At 57.5% G+C, this 18,183-nt stretch overlaps 1 protein-coding gene across 3 annotated transcripts in view; it reads left to right on the forward strand.

Moving 5' to 3' along the window:
• The window catches only part of SPSB1 (splA/ryanodine receptor domain and SOCS box containing 1), a 44,302-nt gene extending 26,335 nt beyond the window's left edge, over positions 1-17,967 (forward strand). For all 3 annotated transcript variants that reach the window (XM_058674820.1, XM_058674825.1, XM_058674814.1), the window contains exons 2-3: positions 9,527-10,343; positions 17,568-17,967. In XM_058674820.1, the coding sequence (XP_058530803.1) occupies positions 9,650-10,343; positions 17,568-17,695 (822 nt within the window). In that variant the 5' untranslated portion in view covers positions 9,527-9,649 and the 3' untranslated portion in view covers positions 17,696-17,967. The remainder of the gene's footprint in view (positions 1-9,526; positions 10,344-17,567) is intronic.
• The last annotated feature ends 216 nt before the right edge of the window (positions 17,968-18,183 follow it).

Genomic DNA, 18,183 nt, shown 5'->3' on the forward strand with positions numbered 1-18,183 from the left:
GAGGACTCAGGCCGCACAGTGGGTAGTCTCCGTGGTTATCTTCAAGGGTAGAGAGGTTCCTAGGGTGGGTCAGGCCATCGTGTCCCCAAGGCTCTCTCAGTTCCTTCTCCAGCAGCACTTCCCAGACGGCCTGTAGCCCTGCTCACTGGGGTCTGGCCAGTTGGGGTTCACTCTTGGACCCTGCTGCCCCTTGTCCTCACATTGTCGCTCCTCCCCGCTGGCCGCCCTGTGTCACTCTGCCTGCCCACTTCCTATTAGCACAGCAGCTGGAACGTTCAGTTGGAACGGAGGTCGGGCCTCCTCCTTGGTCCCTCATAGCCCTCCCGAGGTCTGGGCCTACTGCGCACCAAGCCCACAACCCTGCTGGTGCCCCTAAGGCCTAATATGCCCGGCCCCTGGCTGGCTCCTTATACCACCCCTTCCCTCCCTCACTTTTCCCCTCCCTCCCTCGCTGCAGCCACCTGGGGCTCTCTTGCCCCGGTGGGCATGGCCCATTCCCTCTGCACTTCCCTCCTGGCACACAGTCCTGGACGAGGACACATTCTGAGATGTGCCTGTCAGGGGATATTGTCACTGTATGCACCTCAGGGCGCAGCCCATGCATGGCTGGATGGTGCCATCAGTCCTTGGCATGGAGAGGTGCAGGAGTCCCAGGATACACTCTGGGCAGTAAGGTTGCTTTTTATGTATTGGAAGAAGACACCTCAAACCACAGTAAGTTCAATGTAAATACACGAGCCAGGAGTGTGGTGGTTGTTCATGATCTGTCACACGGTGCCACCATGCCCTCGGCTGGGCAGGCAGGGTCTGTGCTCACACCAGCATCGCCCCAGCATCTGGAAGTTGGCCCCACTCCTGGGGAGCTTGCCAGAGTCCCATCACACAGGTGCACTTAGGAGCTTGCAAGAACCCCATTGCACATGCGCACTGTGGCAACCATATCAACTTTGTGGCGCAGAACAGCTGCCCGTGGTTCCCATTCCCTTCTGCTGTCCTTGTCTACAGCACAGGGACCTCCCGTCCCCTGCTGTCCTTGTCTACAGCACGGGGACCTCCCGTCCCCTGCTGTCCTCGCTGCTCTGATTCCTGTTTATTTGATGCGTGTGCTCTGAGCCTCTCCCAGATATTCATTCATTCGCTCAGCACCAGCTGTGTCCCAGGCCCTTGGAGTTTGTGTTCATTGCTCGAATGCTTGAGTGTGGTCAGACTGCAGTGTTTAACCTGGTCTGGGTACACAGTAGGTGCCTCACGAGTATTGTACCAGTCCCGAGGCACACTGCCTGGGGCATCATCTGTGGTGACAGCCCTGCGTCGGGCTGTCACTTCTGTGTGTTAGTATAGTGATAGCATCCACCCAGCAGGGGAAGATGTCTCCTGCTGAGACAGGTGTTCACATGGCAACCAGTCCAGTCTGCGTGTGTGTGGCCCCTTGGGCACCTGTTCTGCTGGGTGGCACCCTGGCTGGCAGCCAGGCCCTGGCATCATCAGCAGGTAGTGGGCAAGGGGGGAGGAGGACTGAGTTGATTCTGACATCAGAGACCCTGAGTGTTACGGGTGCTGTGAGGCAGTAGGAGTGCAGGAATCCCAGCAGGCCCCTCCGCAGTATCCCGCTTTGTTCCCTGAGAGCAGGTGCCCATGGCCCACCCTGATGTGTTCTCATCCTCGGATCATCTCTCGCTGGACCACGTTCAGGGCCCAGGCATGGCGGTGTAGACACGCATTCCCGATTCCTCCAGAGAAGTTGTCTCAAGGCAGGGAAGAGCTGCCAGATGCAGCTCTAAACGTCTTTACTGAGCGGAGCCAGGGCAAGGGGTGGAGGGTGGGCCGTGTCCCCGGGTGAAACCCCTGCTGCACCTGCCAGCCCGGGTCCATCCTCAGCACCCCAGACCACAGCCGCCGCTACCCATGCGGGTTTCCGAGGAACAGACATTTTCTGGCCATTTTATTCTTTCTGTTTATTGAGGTGAAGAGCCCACCACCATGTAACCCTGACCTTGATGAAGAATGCAGTCCAGTGGCACGATGACTGTTGTGTGGCCATTCCCTGGGTCACCCGAGAGAGGCCCTAACCCCGAGGAGCCCCTCCCTGTACCTCCACCTTGACCACCAGCCGCTGTGAATCTGCTCTGGTGGATTTGCCTGTTCTGTTTTGTGGGAATGGTCCCTGGAATGTGTGTGCACCACACTCACCAAGCACAGCATGGTGGCCTGCCCTGGCCCAATTCCTCATCGTGGCCGGACCCTATTCTGTAAAATGGATCTGCCCCCTTTGCTCCTCCGTCTGGGGCTTTGCACTGGTGACAAAGCTCCAGGGAAAAATTAAGAGGAGAGAGAGTGAGACCTCAGCAGGTGAGTGGTGTAAACCAGGGTGGAGAACATTCCGCTTGATAAGCTCTCCAACCACTGGATCCGGCCCTGGCGAGATACCTGATCAGAACGTCACCAACTCTACGGCGGGCTGCTGGATAAGCCAGTAGTTCTGTGTGGCCCATGAATGATGTTGCAAATACCCAAATGTCTGTTGGCAGAAAAAGCAAAAAAGCTCCCTGCCCTGCTTCTAAACAGAGCAGTGTGGTCGCTGTTCCAGGCTCCTTGCCACCTCTTTGCCCACGCACTCTTTCTAGGCTGCAGTCCGAGGTGCGAGGTGCACCTGTCTCCATTGCTTCTCTCACTGCATCACACTTTACCTGGCTTCTTGGACACTGGTCCTGCACATGAGGAAGCTCGCTTTCTGTCTGCTGTGCACTGCCAGAGGTGAACCCCACACCCTTCAGCTTGCTGACAAGTTTGGAATCAACTTACTCATAGTCTTTGGACTCTTGGAGACCCGCCCCTCTCCAGTGTGGCCTCACATATCAGGGCTCTCCAGGTTGCTGACAGGGCTGGAGAAGGAAGAGTGGCCATCTATAATGGAAACGGGAATCAAAGATATGGGATTAAGGGGCCAGCATTGTGGCACAGCCTGCACTGCTGGCATCCCCTTTGGGTGCTGGTTCAAGTCTTAGGTGCTCTCTAGCTCCCTGTGACTGTTCCTGGGAAGGCAGAGGAGGATGGCTCAAAGGTATGGGCCTCTGCCACCCTCAAGGGAGACCCAGATGGAGTTCAGACTCCAATCTCTTGAGACCAGTGGCTCTCCCACACTGAGCAGCCTGATCCCCAGTTGGGTTCCCTGGAAGGCAGCGCCCAGGGAACCACCTGAACCACTGACTCAGAACAGCAGCCAGGGCCCCGGATGTGCGTCCCTGGCTGGTTCCCGGGTGACACCATTGCTGCGGGCCTGGGAGACACCCTTGGGGACCCACTTCCCCATGGAAGTTTTAGGGGATGCCCACCTCGGCCTTTGAACTTGGGCCTTTGGACCTGATTAATTTTGGTTTACAGCCTCAGTCATACTGGGCCCTGCTGTCTCCCCCTCTTTTGGGACAGGAGAGGGGCCTGCAGGTATCACGGGTGCCCCTTGTTCCTCCCATGAGGCCTGCCGCGGTGCCTGCCATGACGTGCGCCGGCAAGGAGTGCTTCATGCTGCTGTTGGAGAGGGTGGGGCAGCAGGAAACAGCACCTAGTATGCTCCTCCTGTGTACCTCATACTGTGTGGGGGGGCTTTCACTACAGACTCCATGTCAGGGTCACAGGCGTCCTCTTTCCTCTGCCTCATTGCCCCCAGGTGGTGTCCAGGCACCCACAGGGGTCCACTCTAACTGTTGGATCAGCCAACAGGGCCCCTCCACTCTGCAAACTGGCTGCTCCTAGTGCCCAGTGTCCTGCTGGACTCTTCTCTTGCTTGCTCCCCTTAGAGAAACCTGGGGCTTGGGGTGGCCTGAGAGATCCCCCAAGGGGTGACCTTCATGAGTTGGCACACCCCACAGAAAGAGGTCAGAGTGTCACCTGCTCGTGCCTGGAAGCCTGGGCCTGGGCAGACATCCTGTCCTTGAGGTTGCTCCTGCCTCCCTGTCTCAGGCCAGGCAGGTCTGGAGCAAGGCCTTCCAGAGTTGAGGCAGTCATGAGCTGAGTGTCCCCAGGAAGCTGCCTCCTGGACGTGCTGCTCCACGGGCTGCTCCAGCCCTGCCTTTCTGCGTCCACTCTTGGGGTGCCCCAACGCCCTTGGGGGCCATGCAGGCCCAAGACTGGGCAGTGTCATGTCGACAGTGGGGGGTGTGTCCTCATGCTCAATGGTGTGACTGTCCCTGCCTTGGGCAACCACCAGAGAGGCCGTTGTATGTTACTGGGGGCCTCCCAGGAAGGAGGCTTCTGGTCGGCCGGGACCGGGTTGTCCCGAGCCTCACTGTTTCCAGTACCGAGTCTCTGTATGAATAGCAGGCTGACTTCCCAGGGCACAGCTCCACGGACGGGCACGCTTCTGAAAGCGCCTGAGTCATCTGAGTCCTTCCATAAGTCTTTGCGGCAGGTGCACTTGTGGTCTCTTGAGATCAGAGCCTAGAACTCTGGACCATGGGAGATTTTCTCTCCAAAATTGCTTGACAGGACTTTCCAGAAAGGTCTGCTCATTTTTGTTGATTCAAGAGGCAGGGGTTTCTGTTTAGGCCACTGCTTGAGGGGTGGGATGGTATGTGCTCGGTGCACAGATCTGGCTGGTAGAAGCAGCTGTGCCAGGAGCTCCATGGCCCGGCATGCGCAGGGCACGTCCTGAACGTTGCCACTGCCAAGTGCGCGTTTGCTGGGGAGCGCAGGGCGGTAATTAGAAGGTGGAGCTCAGCCCGGCAGCCAAGATGCGTCTGAGCTAATCACACAGCACTCTGGGCCTGTTTGTCTTTGGTAACTCTGGGCTGCAGCCGCCCGTGCGTGTGCTGGGGAGGCTGAGGGAGGGAGGGAACTTATTTGATCTGCAGGTGAAAGGAGGCTTTATAAATAGGTCACCTTGTTTCACATCCTGAAGTTCATTCTTTCCCCGTCTTGGGTCCAAACAATGGCTCTTCTGTTCTGGGGCAGTCAGACGCGCTGAGGGGGAGCTGGGCCTAAGGGAAAGGGTGTACCTCTGCCACTCAGCAGTGGCCTGCCTTCCTTGTGTCTTCCGTCTGTCCCCGGTCAGCACCTTGGGTGTGAACCAGCTGACCTGGAAGCATTGTGGCAGAGAGGAGGGGTTATGGCTTTTGCTGGAGGACATCAGCAGGTACTGTGTGGCCACCCGAAGCCGAGTGCTGTAATCTCATCCTTCTGCTGTTTCTGAGGTCCTCACGGTGTCGCCACCTCCCCCCTGGCAGCCTCACCAGGCCCTTGCCAGGTGCTCAGACTCAGGCCACCTGCACACGTGCGTTTGGGACGAAGCAGCTCTTATCTGTGGGAAGACAACACCTTACTGGGCAGGTGGAGAACAGTGATGGACAGCGTGTATTCGGGTATCTTGGGAGAAGGCGCTGTGTAAATACTGTCTCTCCTTGGGATGGTCTCCCAATGCCCCGCTGACCCCCGTGATGGCCATCTGTCCTTCGGCCGCCCTTCCAGCGACTGTGGTGTCAGGTGCCTCTTTGTGGTGAGCGTCTGGGGAGAGAAGGCTTGCTTGTCGCTTTCCTGGGCTTGCTTTGTAGGAAGCCACACACATGGGGAACGTTTAGAAACTGCTTTGTGTGAGCGTAGTGTGTGAAGTCAACCTTGGGTTCTGATCTGTGCTCTTAAAAGCTCATTTTTCCGGAGCAAAAGTCTTGGCCTAGCGGATAGGATGTGGTTGTCCAGAACACCTTCATCCAATGTCGCTAGATCTCATCCCCAGATCTAGCTCCTGACCCCAGCATCCAGCCGAGACAGAGTCCAGCGGGGTGTGGGGGCGGGGGGGCGGCAGCAGTCATGGTTTGAGGGAGACCTGGTTGCATTCCTGGCTCCTGGGTCCAGCCCTGGCCACTGTAGACATGTAGACATGCTTGTCTGTCCTCCTGCCTCTCAAATAGAACCTTCTTTAAAATAAATCCTTTTTGTTACCAAAGTAAAAAATGCGCTTTGTAAACATTTTTAAAATTGAACATATGTTCTTACTACCCCTGATGAACTGTTGTAAGAGGTCTGGGGTTTGCTCATTTAGATCTTTCCTTGTCCCCATGCATGCAGCGTCCAGCACGTGCCTCTTTGCCACCCGCTACACGGGGTGCCTTTTGTGTGTTGAGTCAGCAGGCCCCAAGGACTGCCCCCGTCTCTCCCAGGGTTAGGGAGTCGCCCTACGTTGTGCCGGCTCATCAGGCTTGTAAGCAGAAAAGCCATCTGGTTAGGGACTGTCCCGTTGCACCTGCCAGCAGAAGCTTGTCCCCGTTTGGGTCTGTCTCTCTGGGACACACCCCCACGCCTGGCGCAGCGACCTTTCCCCTACATCCTCTCTGGCCCACGGAGCACCACTTCCCATGAGAGCAGGCGTGGGCTCCCCAGGCCCCGCCTCCCTCCTGCTCGTCCTGCCGGGCCCTCGTGCCTGCGTTGTGGCCCCTGCCGCTTGCAGAGCGAGCCACAGCCTCAGATCCTTGAGGCCTGGGGCACAGAGGGGTGCACTCTGCCCGTCCCCACCACAGCACACTTGGGCTGAGGCTCTTGACCTTCTCCCCTGCCCTCCAGGGTCACTGTCCCCCCACCCAAGCCCACCAGAGGATCCTGGGAAGACAGAGGGGTGTCCTGCTGTGGCCTCTGGTCCATGGACACAGACCACCTGCAGTGCCGGCTGGGCCTGCAGTGGGAGAATCCAGCTATAGGGAGCCCATCTGCTGACTGGGAATTCCACCACACAACCTTGGTGGGTTCTTGGGTTCCCAAGCCACCCCTGTCCCTCGGCAGCTGTCAGGTACACCAGGTTAAGGGCTTTAGCCCCCAGGAGGCACAGCCTTGCCCACCGTCCCCTGAAATGACTTCAGAGGGGTGTATGTGTGGCAGCGGTGGGGGTGCCATGGGGCAGGTGCCCACACCTAGGTGCGGGACTCAGGGCAGCCTGGCTAGGTGCAGATGCCCCTCCCTTCTCCTCAGAGCTCTCGGTCTCACTGGTTCTGGTGCTGTTACAGGTGGGACCTTGCCAGCCCTGCCAGGCTTGGAGGGGGTGTGTGGCTCCTGTGTGCTCTGCAGGGCAGGGGGGTCAGCTCAGAGGCCTGTGCAGGGACAGGTGTGTCTCTGCTCTGGCTTGGACTGCCTCGCTTGTTTATGAAATAATGCTCCTTGTGCTGCTGTGTCGGGTCCCAGGGATGATCTGCCTTCATCCGGACACCGGCGCTGGGCCAGGCCAGGCAGACTGTTGAGCTGTGCCAAGGGGAGCAGAAAGACACCAGCAGGAAAGGGCCGAGGGGTGCCACAGACTCAGAGCCACCGCCAGGGCTGCCCGTCCTGACGAGGACAGCATGTGGGTACTGTCACTGGGGTGACCTGCACACCTGTGTGCCATGGCAAGGAGTCACCACCCTAAGACTTTGACCACCCTAAGCCCAGCCAGTAGCTTTGGAGCTGGAATTCTGGCCCCGAATTGAAGGCCACTCAGAGCTCCCTTCCCTTCCGGGCCCCACAGCCCTCTCAGGGGGCTGCTTGCTGACCTTGACGCTGATCTGAGCCTACCTGTAGAAAGCACTACTGGGTGAATTCCCACCAGAACAGTCAGTGAGACAGAGTGGGGCAGTGAAAGCTCCTGCGAGCACACACACATACACACACACGCACACGCGTGCCTACATGTGTCAGGCAAACATGGCACTAAGAGCTCTGACATGGCACTAAGAGCATTCCTGTGAATGGAGGGTCTTCCGAAGTTTGTGGAAAATGCACATTATGAAAAAAAATGTCAGTTTCTAAAGCTTCTGGCACCACATCAAACTCATTTTCTAATTTTACTTTTCAGGAGCTTTGGCAAGTCTGCACATGCGCACACAAACCACACGCTTGCACATGCGTTTGCTCTCTGGTGGCAATGCCCGCTGCCTCAGAGCTGGGCACAGCGAGTCCCCTAGTCTCAGCTGTGCTCCTGGCACCCTTGGTCTCACAAGGGGCTGCCCAGACAAAGGTGCCCAGACAGCTGTCACTTTGGCCTGGGACCAGCTTCCCCAGCCCAGAAAGATGTGAGAGTGGGGGGTCAGGTGCCCTCAGAGAAGGCCCCACCAATTGTTACTGTTAGTGAGGCTGTTTGCAGCCTCCCCTGGAGCCAGCCCCGAAGCCACAGGCTACCTCTTTAGCAGGGCCACCCAGGGCATCCTGGAGGTTTAGGTGGTTTCCAGGGGAGGAGACTGAGTGGGATTGTCCTGGGAGATCCAGGATGTGAGAGCCTGATGTCCACAGAACTTTCCAGAACTTTTCCAGTTTCCACAGCTGCAGAGGGAAAGCTCAGCTCTGCGCAGGCTTTGCTGACTTTGGGGTGCAGCGGACTCTCACCCTAGAGAGGGGAGGATGAGGAGCAGGATCCCCCCGCCCCCAAGGAATGGTTCTGCTGCGAGCCAACCTCATCCCAGCAGATGGGGGGGCAGTGCAGGTCACCTACTGCCAAGCCTACTCCAAGCAGGGGGCCAGGGCTGGGAGCCCCCCAGGGCTGCCTTCTTCGTGTTTCAGTTCCATCACCACGTGCAGCTGTTCCCAGAAGCCCGGCTCTGCAGCTGCGCTGGCCTCCTCTGCCTGCTACCTTGGCTCCATTTATTCAGCCAGGAGCCAACCTTCCCTACACTGTCTCCAGGATCCCAGGAGCCTGTCCCCCAGCCTGGCCAGCCAGGAGTCCCCTGGTGGCCCAAGGAGGCATTTCCATGGCAGAAAGAACCTTGGCTCTGGCGCAAGGCACAGGCCACCCAGAACACCTTGGGTTTTTTCTCCTCTGAGGCTACAGGCCTGGGTGGGAGGCAGTCCTGTGGCCACTGCCCCCTCCAGGACTGCTTCTGGGGAGAAAAGAGCAGAGGTCGTGGCCATGCCCTTCAGCATGCTCTAATGCAAGCTGTGGGATGGGGCCTCATGCAGGCTGAGGGTGAAACGAGGTAGTGGGTAGAAGCTGAAGGTACATGGTCATCCAAGTGTTCTCCGTGACTACCTGGGGACCTGGGCTGAGTGCCACCAGCCCCATCTGAGCTGCTCCCTTCAGAGGAGTGTCACAGTACGGCAGGCCCCTGCTCCGGCCCGGCACGTGCTGCAGCCTCGGGGAGCCTGAACTTCCAGGCTATACTGGGCTGACAACATCGACTATACTGAACTTCCAGGCTGTACTGGGCTGGGACTCTGTCTCCTCTACATGGCACAGCTAGGGCAATGTCCCTGCCTTTGTTTTGGCCAAGACGGCATCCATTATGTTGCAGCTGAGTCCCAGTTCAGTTCCATGCCTCCTGGGAAACCCCTCTGGGGGGTACCTGAGGGGGATTTTCAGCATGCGCTGAGCCCACCTCTCCATGCAGACCCTACAGCAGATGGCCCCTTCCTTGTGATAGCACGGCCATGGGCACAGAGGAGCATTTCATGCTGTGGCCAGGCCCCAGCTGGTCCCACACCAGGTGTGATGTGGTAGCCAGGCCCTACCCACACTGCCACTTCCACTCTTTGTCCTGCAACCCCACTCACCTGGCCTTCTTTTTTTCTTTTTGTCCATCAGGCAACACGGAACTTACCACGGCGTGTGGGGGTCTCCTAGCAACAACCCTCAGGAATTCTGTTTGGCCCCTAGATTGATGCACGTGCCTGGGAAGTGGCAGCGAAGGTGAAAGCCAGGGCGGCCATGGGTCAGAAGGTTCCCGGAGGGTTCAAGACTGTAGGCATGAGGGACCCGGTGTACCGGCCCCTGAAGCAGGAGCTCCAGGGCCTGGACTACTGCAAGCCCACGCGGCTGGACCTGCTGCTGGACATGCCCCCCGTGTCCTATGATGTCCAGCTGCGCCACTCGTGGAATGACAATGACCGCTCGCTCAATGTCTTCGTGAAGGAGGACGATAAGCTCATGTTTCACCGGCATCCGGTGGCCCAGAGCACGGACGCAATCAGGGGCAAGGTCGGGTACACACGTGGGCTGCACGTGTGGCAGATCACGTGGGCCATGAGGCAGCGGGGCACGCATGCTGTGGTGGGCGTGGCCACAGCGGATGCCCCCCTGCACTCCGTGGGCTACACGACTCTCGTGGGGAATAACCACGAGTCCTGGGGCTGGGACTTGGGGCGCAACCGACTCTACCACGATGGCAAGAACCAGCCGAGCAAGACGTACCCTGCCTTTCTGGAGCCAGACGAGACGTTCATCGTCCCCGACTCCTTCCTGGTGGCCTTGGACATGGATGATGGGACCCTGAGTTTCATCGTGGATGGACAGTACATGGGAGTGGCTTTTCGGGGACTCAAGGGCAAAAAACTATATCCTGTTGTGAGTGCCGTCTGGGGCCACTGTGAGATCCGCATGCGCTACTTGAATGGACTCGATCGTAAGTATCCCCCATACGGTCCACACCAGTGCCTTCCTGTGCCCTGACTGGGCCCAGGCCCAGAGTTGACACTGTTGTTGGAATGTAAGTGTCTTGAGTTAGATGTCCCAGTATATCCATACCCTCAGAGGCAACTCTTGCCTGCATCCTGTTAGATGAGCAGTTCTGGCTGGTGTTTTCTAGATGACCTGGGAAGTGCCTGGTGGATTGACTAATGAATGAATAATGTGGAGAGTGAACGAATGGACAGATTGATGGTTGGATGGATGATGGGTGACATGTGGATAGACAAATAATGGGTGGATGATGGATAGCTAGACAGATGGGTGGCTGAATGGAGAGATGGATGGATAGATGAGTGGGTTAATGCATGGCTTATGGATGGACAAATGGATGGATAGATGGATGATGAATGATGGATGGATGTTGGATGACAGATGGATAGGTAGATAAATTGATGACAGATAAGTGGATGGGTAGAAGGATGTGTGAATTGACAATAATAGGTGAATGGATGACAGGTGAATAGATGGGCAAAGGGATGATGAATTCATAGATGGATACATACATGGATGAATGGATAATTATGGATGGTCTTTGTCTCAGTCTGATTGGTCTCCAGGTTCGGTCTGCCCTTGAGCCACAGTCCTATCCTTGGTGACACTAAGCCCTTTTAGATGCACATAAGCTGCTGACCTCTCCCGGTCAGGTCCAGGAGCCTCCCTCCCGGGGCTGGGGCTTTCTGAGTGGGTGCCTCTGAGATGGTCCCTAGAGCAGCTCTTGAGCTGTGATGCCAGGAGGCTGTTAGGGAGGTACATGTGGATTAGAAATAACTGAGTCAGCAGTGATTTCTTCCCTTGCCAAAAGGAGTGACCTTTCTCAGACTGTGCTGTGTGACTGGGAAGGGACCCATGGCTGTCTCGCTGAAAGCCTGTGACAGTAGGAGGTCCTAGTGTTCCGGAACCATCTACACCTGTGCTAGGCCTTTTTGCTGGGAGCTTCTGGCCTGCTTTAATCTCCTCTACCTTTAGCAAATCCCACTGTTGGAAGAGGGTAGACCAGAAGGCTCTGTGTACTCGTGACCTGTCACCCTGCAGGCCCATGGAGCAATGGGGGAGGCCCCTGATGGAGGATCAGGAACAGTTATTGGGGTCCCCAACATACAGTTTTTCCCCCTCCCTGGCTCTCCCCATTTCAGGATTTAGAGATTATTGGGTGAAAGGGATTGCCAGGCCTGAGCAAACCCTTCAGCACTTCTCTTTGAGAGCCTCCCTCTCCATCCCCCATCTGACTTTTTTTTTAAAGATTTATTTATTTTTATTACAAAGTCAGATATACAGAGAGGAGGAGAGACAGAGAGAGGAAGATCTTCCGTCCGATGATTCACTCCCCAAGTGACCACAACGGCCGGTGCTGCGCCAATCCGAAGCCGGGAATCAGGAACTCTTCCGGGTCTCCCACACGGGTGCAGGGTCCCAAAGGTTTGGACCGTCCTCGACTGCTTTCCCAGGTCACAAGCAGGGAGCTGGATGGGAAGTGGAGCTGCCGGGATTAGAACTGGTGCCCATATGGGATCCCGGTGCGTTCAAGGCGAGGACGTTAGCCACTAGGCCACGCTGCCAGGCCCCCCCATCTGACTTTAACGGTGGTGTCAACAACTGGATGTGATGTCACCCGTGCAGCCTAGCATCTAGGGTCCAAGGACTGCTGGCCAGGATGGTCGGTACACACAGCAGGAAGTCATTGTGGAATGGGATAAGGGCACCAGCAGGGCAAGTTCTGTGGGTCCATCACTCCATCACTCCAGGAGACAGAAGAGTGGTAGTTGGTCCAAAGTCAAATTTGCAGAGCAGGGATGGACCCAGGATTGGGAGCTGAGGAGGACATCATGGCGGCAGCAGGGTTGACTCCATGCAAGCACTGCCTGAGACTGGTCCATCCCACACCCACCAGGATGGCCAGCCATGCTCACCCAAGCTCTGGGAGCCAGCCCGGCTATACCTGAGCTCGCATAGCCCATGCAGGCCCCAGCATGACCAGAAAGGGCTGGGGCAGCAAGCTAGGACACAATGCAGAGGGCAGTACTGCCAGAACAGTGTCAGAGTCCCACATGTGGTCTGTGACAAATGATGGCCCCTTAGGGAGACGGATGCATCTGTAAATTCTGGTTTGGAAGACTTTAGAAGCAGTGGGAAGGTGGGCTGTGGAGCAGGTGTTAGCACAGGCAAGTGGGGTTGGGAATGAACCCGAACAGGAACCTGTGCCATGAACGTCCTGCCTTCCGGCGGCACAGTGATGCCGGGCACTATGGCTTCTCGTCTCCCCCAGTCCCGGTCAGGGGTCAGGGGTTCTGCTGCACACGGCCAGTGGCCTTTGGAGGTGCAACAGAGGAAATGAATGTGGTCAGTCACTGGGACGCTGTGCATAGTGTCCTAGGGTCGTCATCAGCCCCACAGGACAAGGGCTGTGTCAGCCTCTGCTCACCTTGACCTGCCCCTACTCACATCTTGGTGCCTTCATGGAGGAGGTGGTTTTTGTCCTGCAAGGCTCTCCAGCTGCTGTGTAGACAGGGGAGGTCAGGGCAAGTGTTGGCACAGTGACAGTTGTCCCCAGGTGAGAGGTCCTAGGGCTTGGGCCTATGGGAGCCATGCAGGTGGTGGGAGGTGCCCAGCAGAGGACTGAACATGAGCAGAAGGGAAGTGTCTAGATGAGTCCCAGCTTGAGCAGGGGGGAAGACGGGGCTGCTGCCCACCAGGGTTAGAGGCAGGACCAGGTGAGCAGCAGCTGGCAAGTTGGAGTTCGGGACAGTGGTGTGTAGGTATATGAGCCGTGCCCTTGCTTGGGGTCATTGAGAGTAGGGGGTGTGAGTCAAGGTTAGGAGGGCTAAGGACAAGTGGCCAGGTGGCCGGAGGGGGCTCTGCAGAGTGGCCTGGGGAGCCAAGTGAAGAAGGGGTTTCAAGAAGGACAGGTCCAGTGCACTGACAGCTGCTCTGGGAACAAGGAGTTTGCCCACCTTGCCTCGGTGGGGCGAGGGCTGAGCCTGAAGGAGAAGCAGGATATTGCATAGCGAGCCACTCACTAGAGTCTTCACACAGCAACTGTGTGTCCCTCCTGGATCTAGGGTCCTGCGTCCCAACTGAAGGTGTCCCCCAGGCAGCTCCGTGTGAGCCTCGGAGCGGTAGGGAAGCCATCCTGCACCTCTCCCTGCAGCTGCTGCTGACCACTGGCCATGCTGGATGTCGTGGCTGGCCTGTGCGTCACTCTCTGGCTCTGTCCCTTTGTGGCTTCTCCCTGGATGTCGCTGTGTCCTCTCCTCCTCGTAAGAAGGTCAGTAGCCTTTGATTTAGGGCTCTCCCTGAACCCAGACGACCTCCACTTAACTAAGTAGACTTGCAAAGCTCCCATGGCCAAAATCTCTGTTCTGAGGTTCCAGGTGAGCATGGAGGCAAGGTGCTGCCCCACTGCCAAGGTGAGGAGGCTACCTCGCCCCGAGGTCTTCCTTCTCTGTCCTACTACCTGAGGCGATGTGGCGGTCAAGCTGGGTGCAGTCAAAGGCCACAGGACTCCTCTGTGTCAGGGGCACAGGCCTCGCTTCCAGGGCGGCTGAGGAGGAGGGGGTGGCGTGGTGAGAGCAGGTTCTGGAGTCCCCAGGGAAGCTCTGGTTGGGGCTGTTCCTTCGTGGACAGGCCTGACAGCAGGCTTTCCTGCCACTGTCTGGGGGTATCCAGCACCACTCCCTGGGATGTCTGGGACATTGTCAACGCTGCACCCCCACACTGAGCTAGACCCCCCTCACTGTCGGCCAGAGCAAAGACCGTGAGCATGCCCCATGTGGCCCCGCCACCGGTCAGCCCATTGTGTCCACAAGCCACTTGCTGTGAATGCGTTCCGTGAGCTGCTGTGTGACTCTGCAGGAAGGAGGAGGTGTGAACCCCACTAGCAGGTGGAGGTGGTGGTTGCTGCTGGGGAACAGGGTGGGCTGGGCCCCAAGGCCTGCCATCGTTCTCCTGAACAATGTTCTCTCGGGCAGCAGCTGGCTGGCTGCCATCTGTGGAGGGTCCCTGTCCTCAGGGGTCCTCCTTATCCGTCCCCTACAGGGGACATCTTCTCCCCTGTGGCTCAGTGCCAGGTCAGTGCACTGATCGAAGGCAGCAAAGGCCCAGCGCTTCTTCCCCAAGCAGCCCCAGTCAGCCTCCTTGGCTGCCCTGCTGGGCACCCCTGCCTCCAGGGCAGCACCCTCCTGCCCACGATGCCGTGCGAGTCTGTGGCCTCTGAGTTCTGTGGGTCTCCTTCTGCTACAAGACTAAGGGGGGGGACTGCATCCTCAGGCCCCCTGGGGTGCCTGGGTGACTCTTGTCAGCTCCTAACTGCAGCCTCTATGAAAGACCCCACTCCCATGCCAGAAGGGGGATTTGGGGTGATCCAGGATGTCCCTAACACCATACGACTGCTCTCAGCATGAGTGGGGCCTCAGCCTTTGGGTCCTAGGTGCTCAGGCCTTGGCCCCCCAGCTCTCACCTGCTCCAGCCCAGTAGACAGTAGGTTGGAGGCCACAGTCCCCACCAGGCACAAGTCACTGTTGGTGCTATGCTGCTAGCTCCTGAAGTAAGGACAGGGTTTGTAGCAGCCTCTGTTGGCCACAAATTAACTGGAAACCTGTTAAGACAGTAGCAGTGAGCACTCTGCCTCGGTCCTCACCCCCACAGCCTGCCAAGGTCCTTGCTTTCCCAGGTGCCTCCCAGTGGGTGGGGCCTGGGACAGCCCTGGGCCTTGGGCCCCGATGAGCTGCAGGTTAAAGAGAGGCCTCAGAGCAGACACACCCTACACTGGCCTGCAGAAGAGCCACGCTCAGTGGCCAAGCCCAAGAGCCACCGGAAAGCCTTTTGGACTCTGGGGACCTAAGCTGGTGGAATTCAGAGGAAACCCCTGGTCTGGATCCCTGTTCTGACAGATAGAGAAACTGAGACCCTGACAGGGAGTGGCCTGCACTAGGGCAGGCTGCCGTGCAGGACAGAAGGGGTCACTCCAAGGCCCAGCACTCTGTCCAGTAACAGGTGGAGGAGACCCGGGCCCCCACCACTAGGCGTCTGTGACACCCTTGACCCTCAAGTTCAGAAGTTCATTGAATTCATTCTGCTGCCTCGGAGCAGTGGCCTCACTGCCCAGGAAAGGCCTCCTCCAAGCTTTAAAATGTTAAAAACATTTGCCGTTCAGCTACTCTCCGGGCCCACCTGCCACTGTCCTCAGACCACCCACAGGACAGGAAGAGCTGTATGCCCTTTCCAAGTAGGGACTCAGTGAATCCAGTGTCAAGCATAAAATCAATTATGTTTGTTAAAGATATATTTTACGGGATTGACTCCGTGGCATAGTTTGTTAAGCCGTTGCCTGTGGGACTGCAGGCCATGCAGGTGTCAGGTCAAGACCCAGCTGCTCCATTTCCAATCCAGGTCCCTCTAATGTTCCTGGGAACGCAGCAGATGACCCACATCCTTGAGCCCCTGCTTCCTGGAAGAAGCTCCTGGCTCCTGGCTTTGGACAGGCCAGGCTCCGGCCACTGCAGCCACTTGGGGAGTGAACCAGCACATGGAAAATCTCTCTGTGTCTTTCTCCTTTCTCTGTAACTCAGCCTTTTCTTTCAAATAAAAATAAATCTTTGGTTTTTTAAAGGTGTATTTTATTTGAGAGAGATCTTCCCAATGGCTGCAAGGGCTTGGGCCAGCATCTGCTGCTTTCCCAGGGGCAGGAGCAGGGAGTAGAACCGGAAGTAGAGCATCCTGCTCTCAAATCAGTGCTGCTGTGGATGCCAGTGGCCTCACAGGCCACAGCTTGACCCACTGTCCCACCACGCGGGCCTCCTGCCTATTAACCCTTTTAAGGCCCACTGGTGAACATGAGAAAACTTCATTCCACTTTGTTGGTGGTGTGAAATGGCTTTCCCATGTTGTGGTCTTGTCTCATGGTTAAGGGAAGACGAGGGATTAAGACGTAGGTCATTTCCTTCCACCCCAGAACCCTGGCGACTGGCCCCAAGCACTTCCAGGCACACTGGCCTGCACCTGGTTAGCGAGAAGAGCCTTGAGAGACTCCCCTGGGGGAGGCTGGCAGGGGGGGACCTGCCACACCCCCAGAGAGCCGAGGAGGACACAGCCGGTCCTTGGCTGCGTCTCCCAGCTGCAGGCTGAGCCGAGCCTTGTCTGGGCAGCAAGGCTAGCCCCTCTGGTGGGGAGTGGGCTGCCGCCTGCAACCACTCTATTGGGGGGGGGCAGTGTTTCTTCCCTGCTGTGTGGGCAGGAGGTGGCCTGGACCGCCACAACAGCTACAACCATGCTGATTGCCGTGGTCCCCAGGGCTCCCGCACGGCCTGTGACCTGCCATGGGTGCCTCTGGGCCATTCCCTGCTAGATCTTCACGGGCAATACTGCTTGCTGGCAAGGCACCGCCTGCCTTAGAGCCCTGCCCTAACCTGAGTACATCTTGCTCTGTGCCTTGGCATTCAGGAGCTCTTGGATCACAACATGTTGCTTTGTGGAAGCCTGCAAGGCATGTGCTGGGGGAGCCGGCACCCGCGGGCCCCAGACTGGCACACTCTGCTGGCACTGCTCCTCTGGATGGGGCAGTGGCATGGCCCGGTAGGGAAGGAGCTTGGATGGGCAAGACTTAAATTCCAGCTCCAACTCCTATAGCCTCGTGATGCTGGGCACGGTGTTTGGACTGCATCCGTCAGTTTTCCTCATCTGTGAAATGGGTGTGACCACAGCAACATCTCTGGTAATTAAGTCACCAACAGTAAATTACTAAGCACCCGTGCTATCTAGGATTTTCCAAAGGGCCTGACTCTGAGTTGGCTCTCAGTTTTGTTTCATTTCTTTTCTTTTTAAGATTCATTTATTTTTATTAGAAAGGCAGATTTACACAGATATAAAAGAAAGAACTTCTATCTGCTGGTTCACTCGCTAAATGACCACAATAGCCAGAGCTGAGCCAATCTAAAGTCGATTCAAAACCAGGAGCCAGGAGCTTCTTCCCCGTCTTCCACATGGGTTCAGTTTCCAAGGCTTTGGGCCATCCTCTGCTGCTATCCCAGACCACAAGCAGGGAGCTGGAAGGGAAGTGGAGCAGCTGGGATACAAATCAGTATTCTTGCAGGATCCCAGCACTTACAAGGGGGCGGGGGGGATTAGTCAATTGAACCATTAAAAAAGCTCCTCTCTCTCTCCCCAGCTGAGCCGCTGCCGCTAATGGATCTCTGCCGGCGCTCGGTGCGCCTGGCCCTGGGCAAGGAGCGCCTGGGTGCCATCCACACGCTACCGCTGCCAGCCTCCCTCAAGGCCTACCTCCTCTACCAGTGATGCCGCACCCTGGGACCGCCACCTCCACAGCCACCTGGTGCCAACTCACTGAGCCGCCGGGGCTGCCAGGGCCACTGTGCCTGCACCTGGAACTGCCAGTTGCAGCCCTGGACAGACGTTCCCGCCCCTCTTCATCCTCCCTGGCTGTATCATTGGCCCTGGACCGATGGTGACGCAGGCTCCTCTTCCCCCACCCGCCTCCCGACACTGGCTGGAGGCAGTGTCCCTGCATGTGAGAAAGAATCCGAGAATAAACACCTACCCAAGCCCTACATGGCACTCCAGTCTGCTGTCGGGTGGGCACCGGGGCTCCCCACACCCTTGGGGTCAGGCTGGGGTTCCCAGGGTGATGGGAGGTGATGCTCCAGCTTGGGGAGCAGACGCCAGGATGCTCATGGTGCTCGAGAAGGGGCACGCTGTGCCGGGGATGCCCGGGCCATCCACAGAGGCACCTGGCACACTCAGGCCGAAGCTGGAACAGAGACCTT

Source organism: Ochotona princeps, chromosome 2 (assembly GCF_030435755.1).
Source record: "Ochotona princeps isolate mOchPri1 chromosome 2, mOchPri1.hap1, whole genome shotgun sequence".
Taxonomy (NCBI): domain Eukaryota; kingdom Metazoa; phylum Chordata; class Mammalia; order Lagomorpha; family Ochotonidae; genus Ochotona; species Ochotona princeps.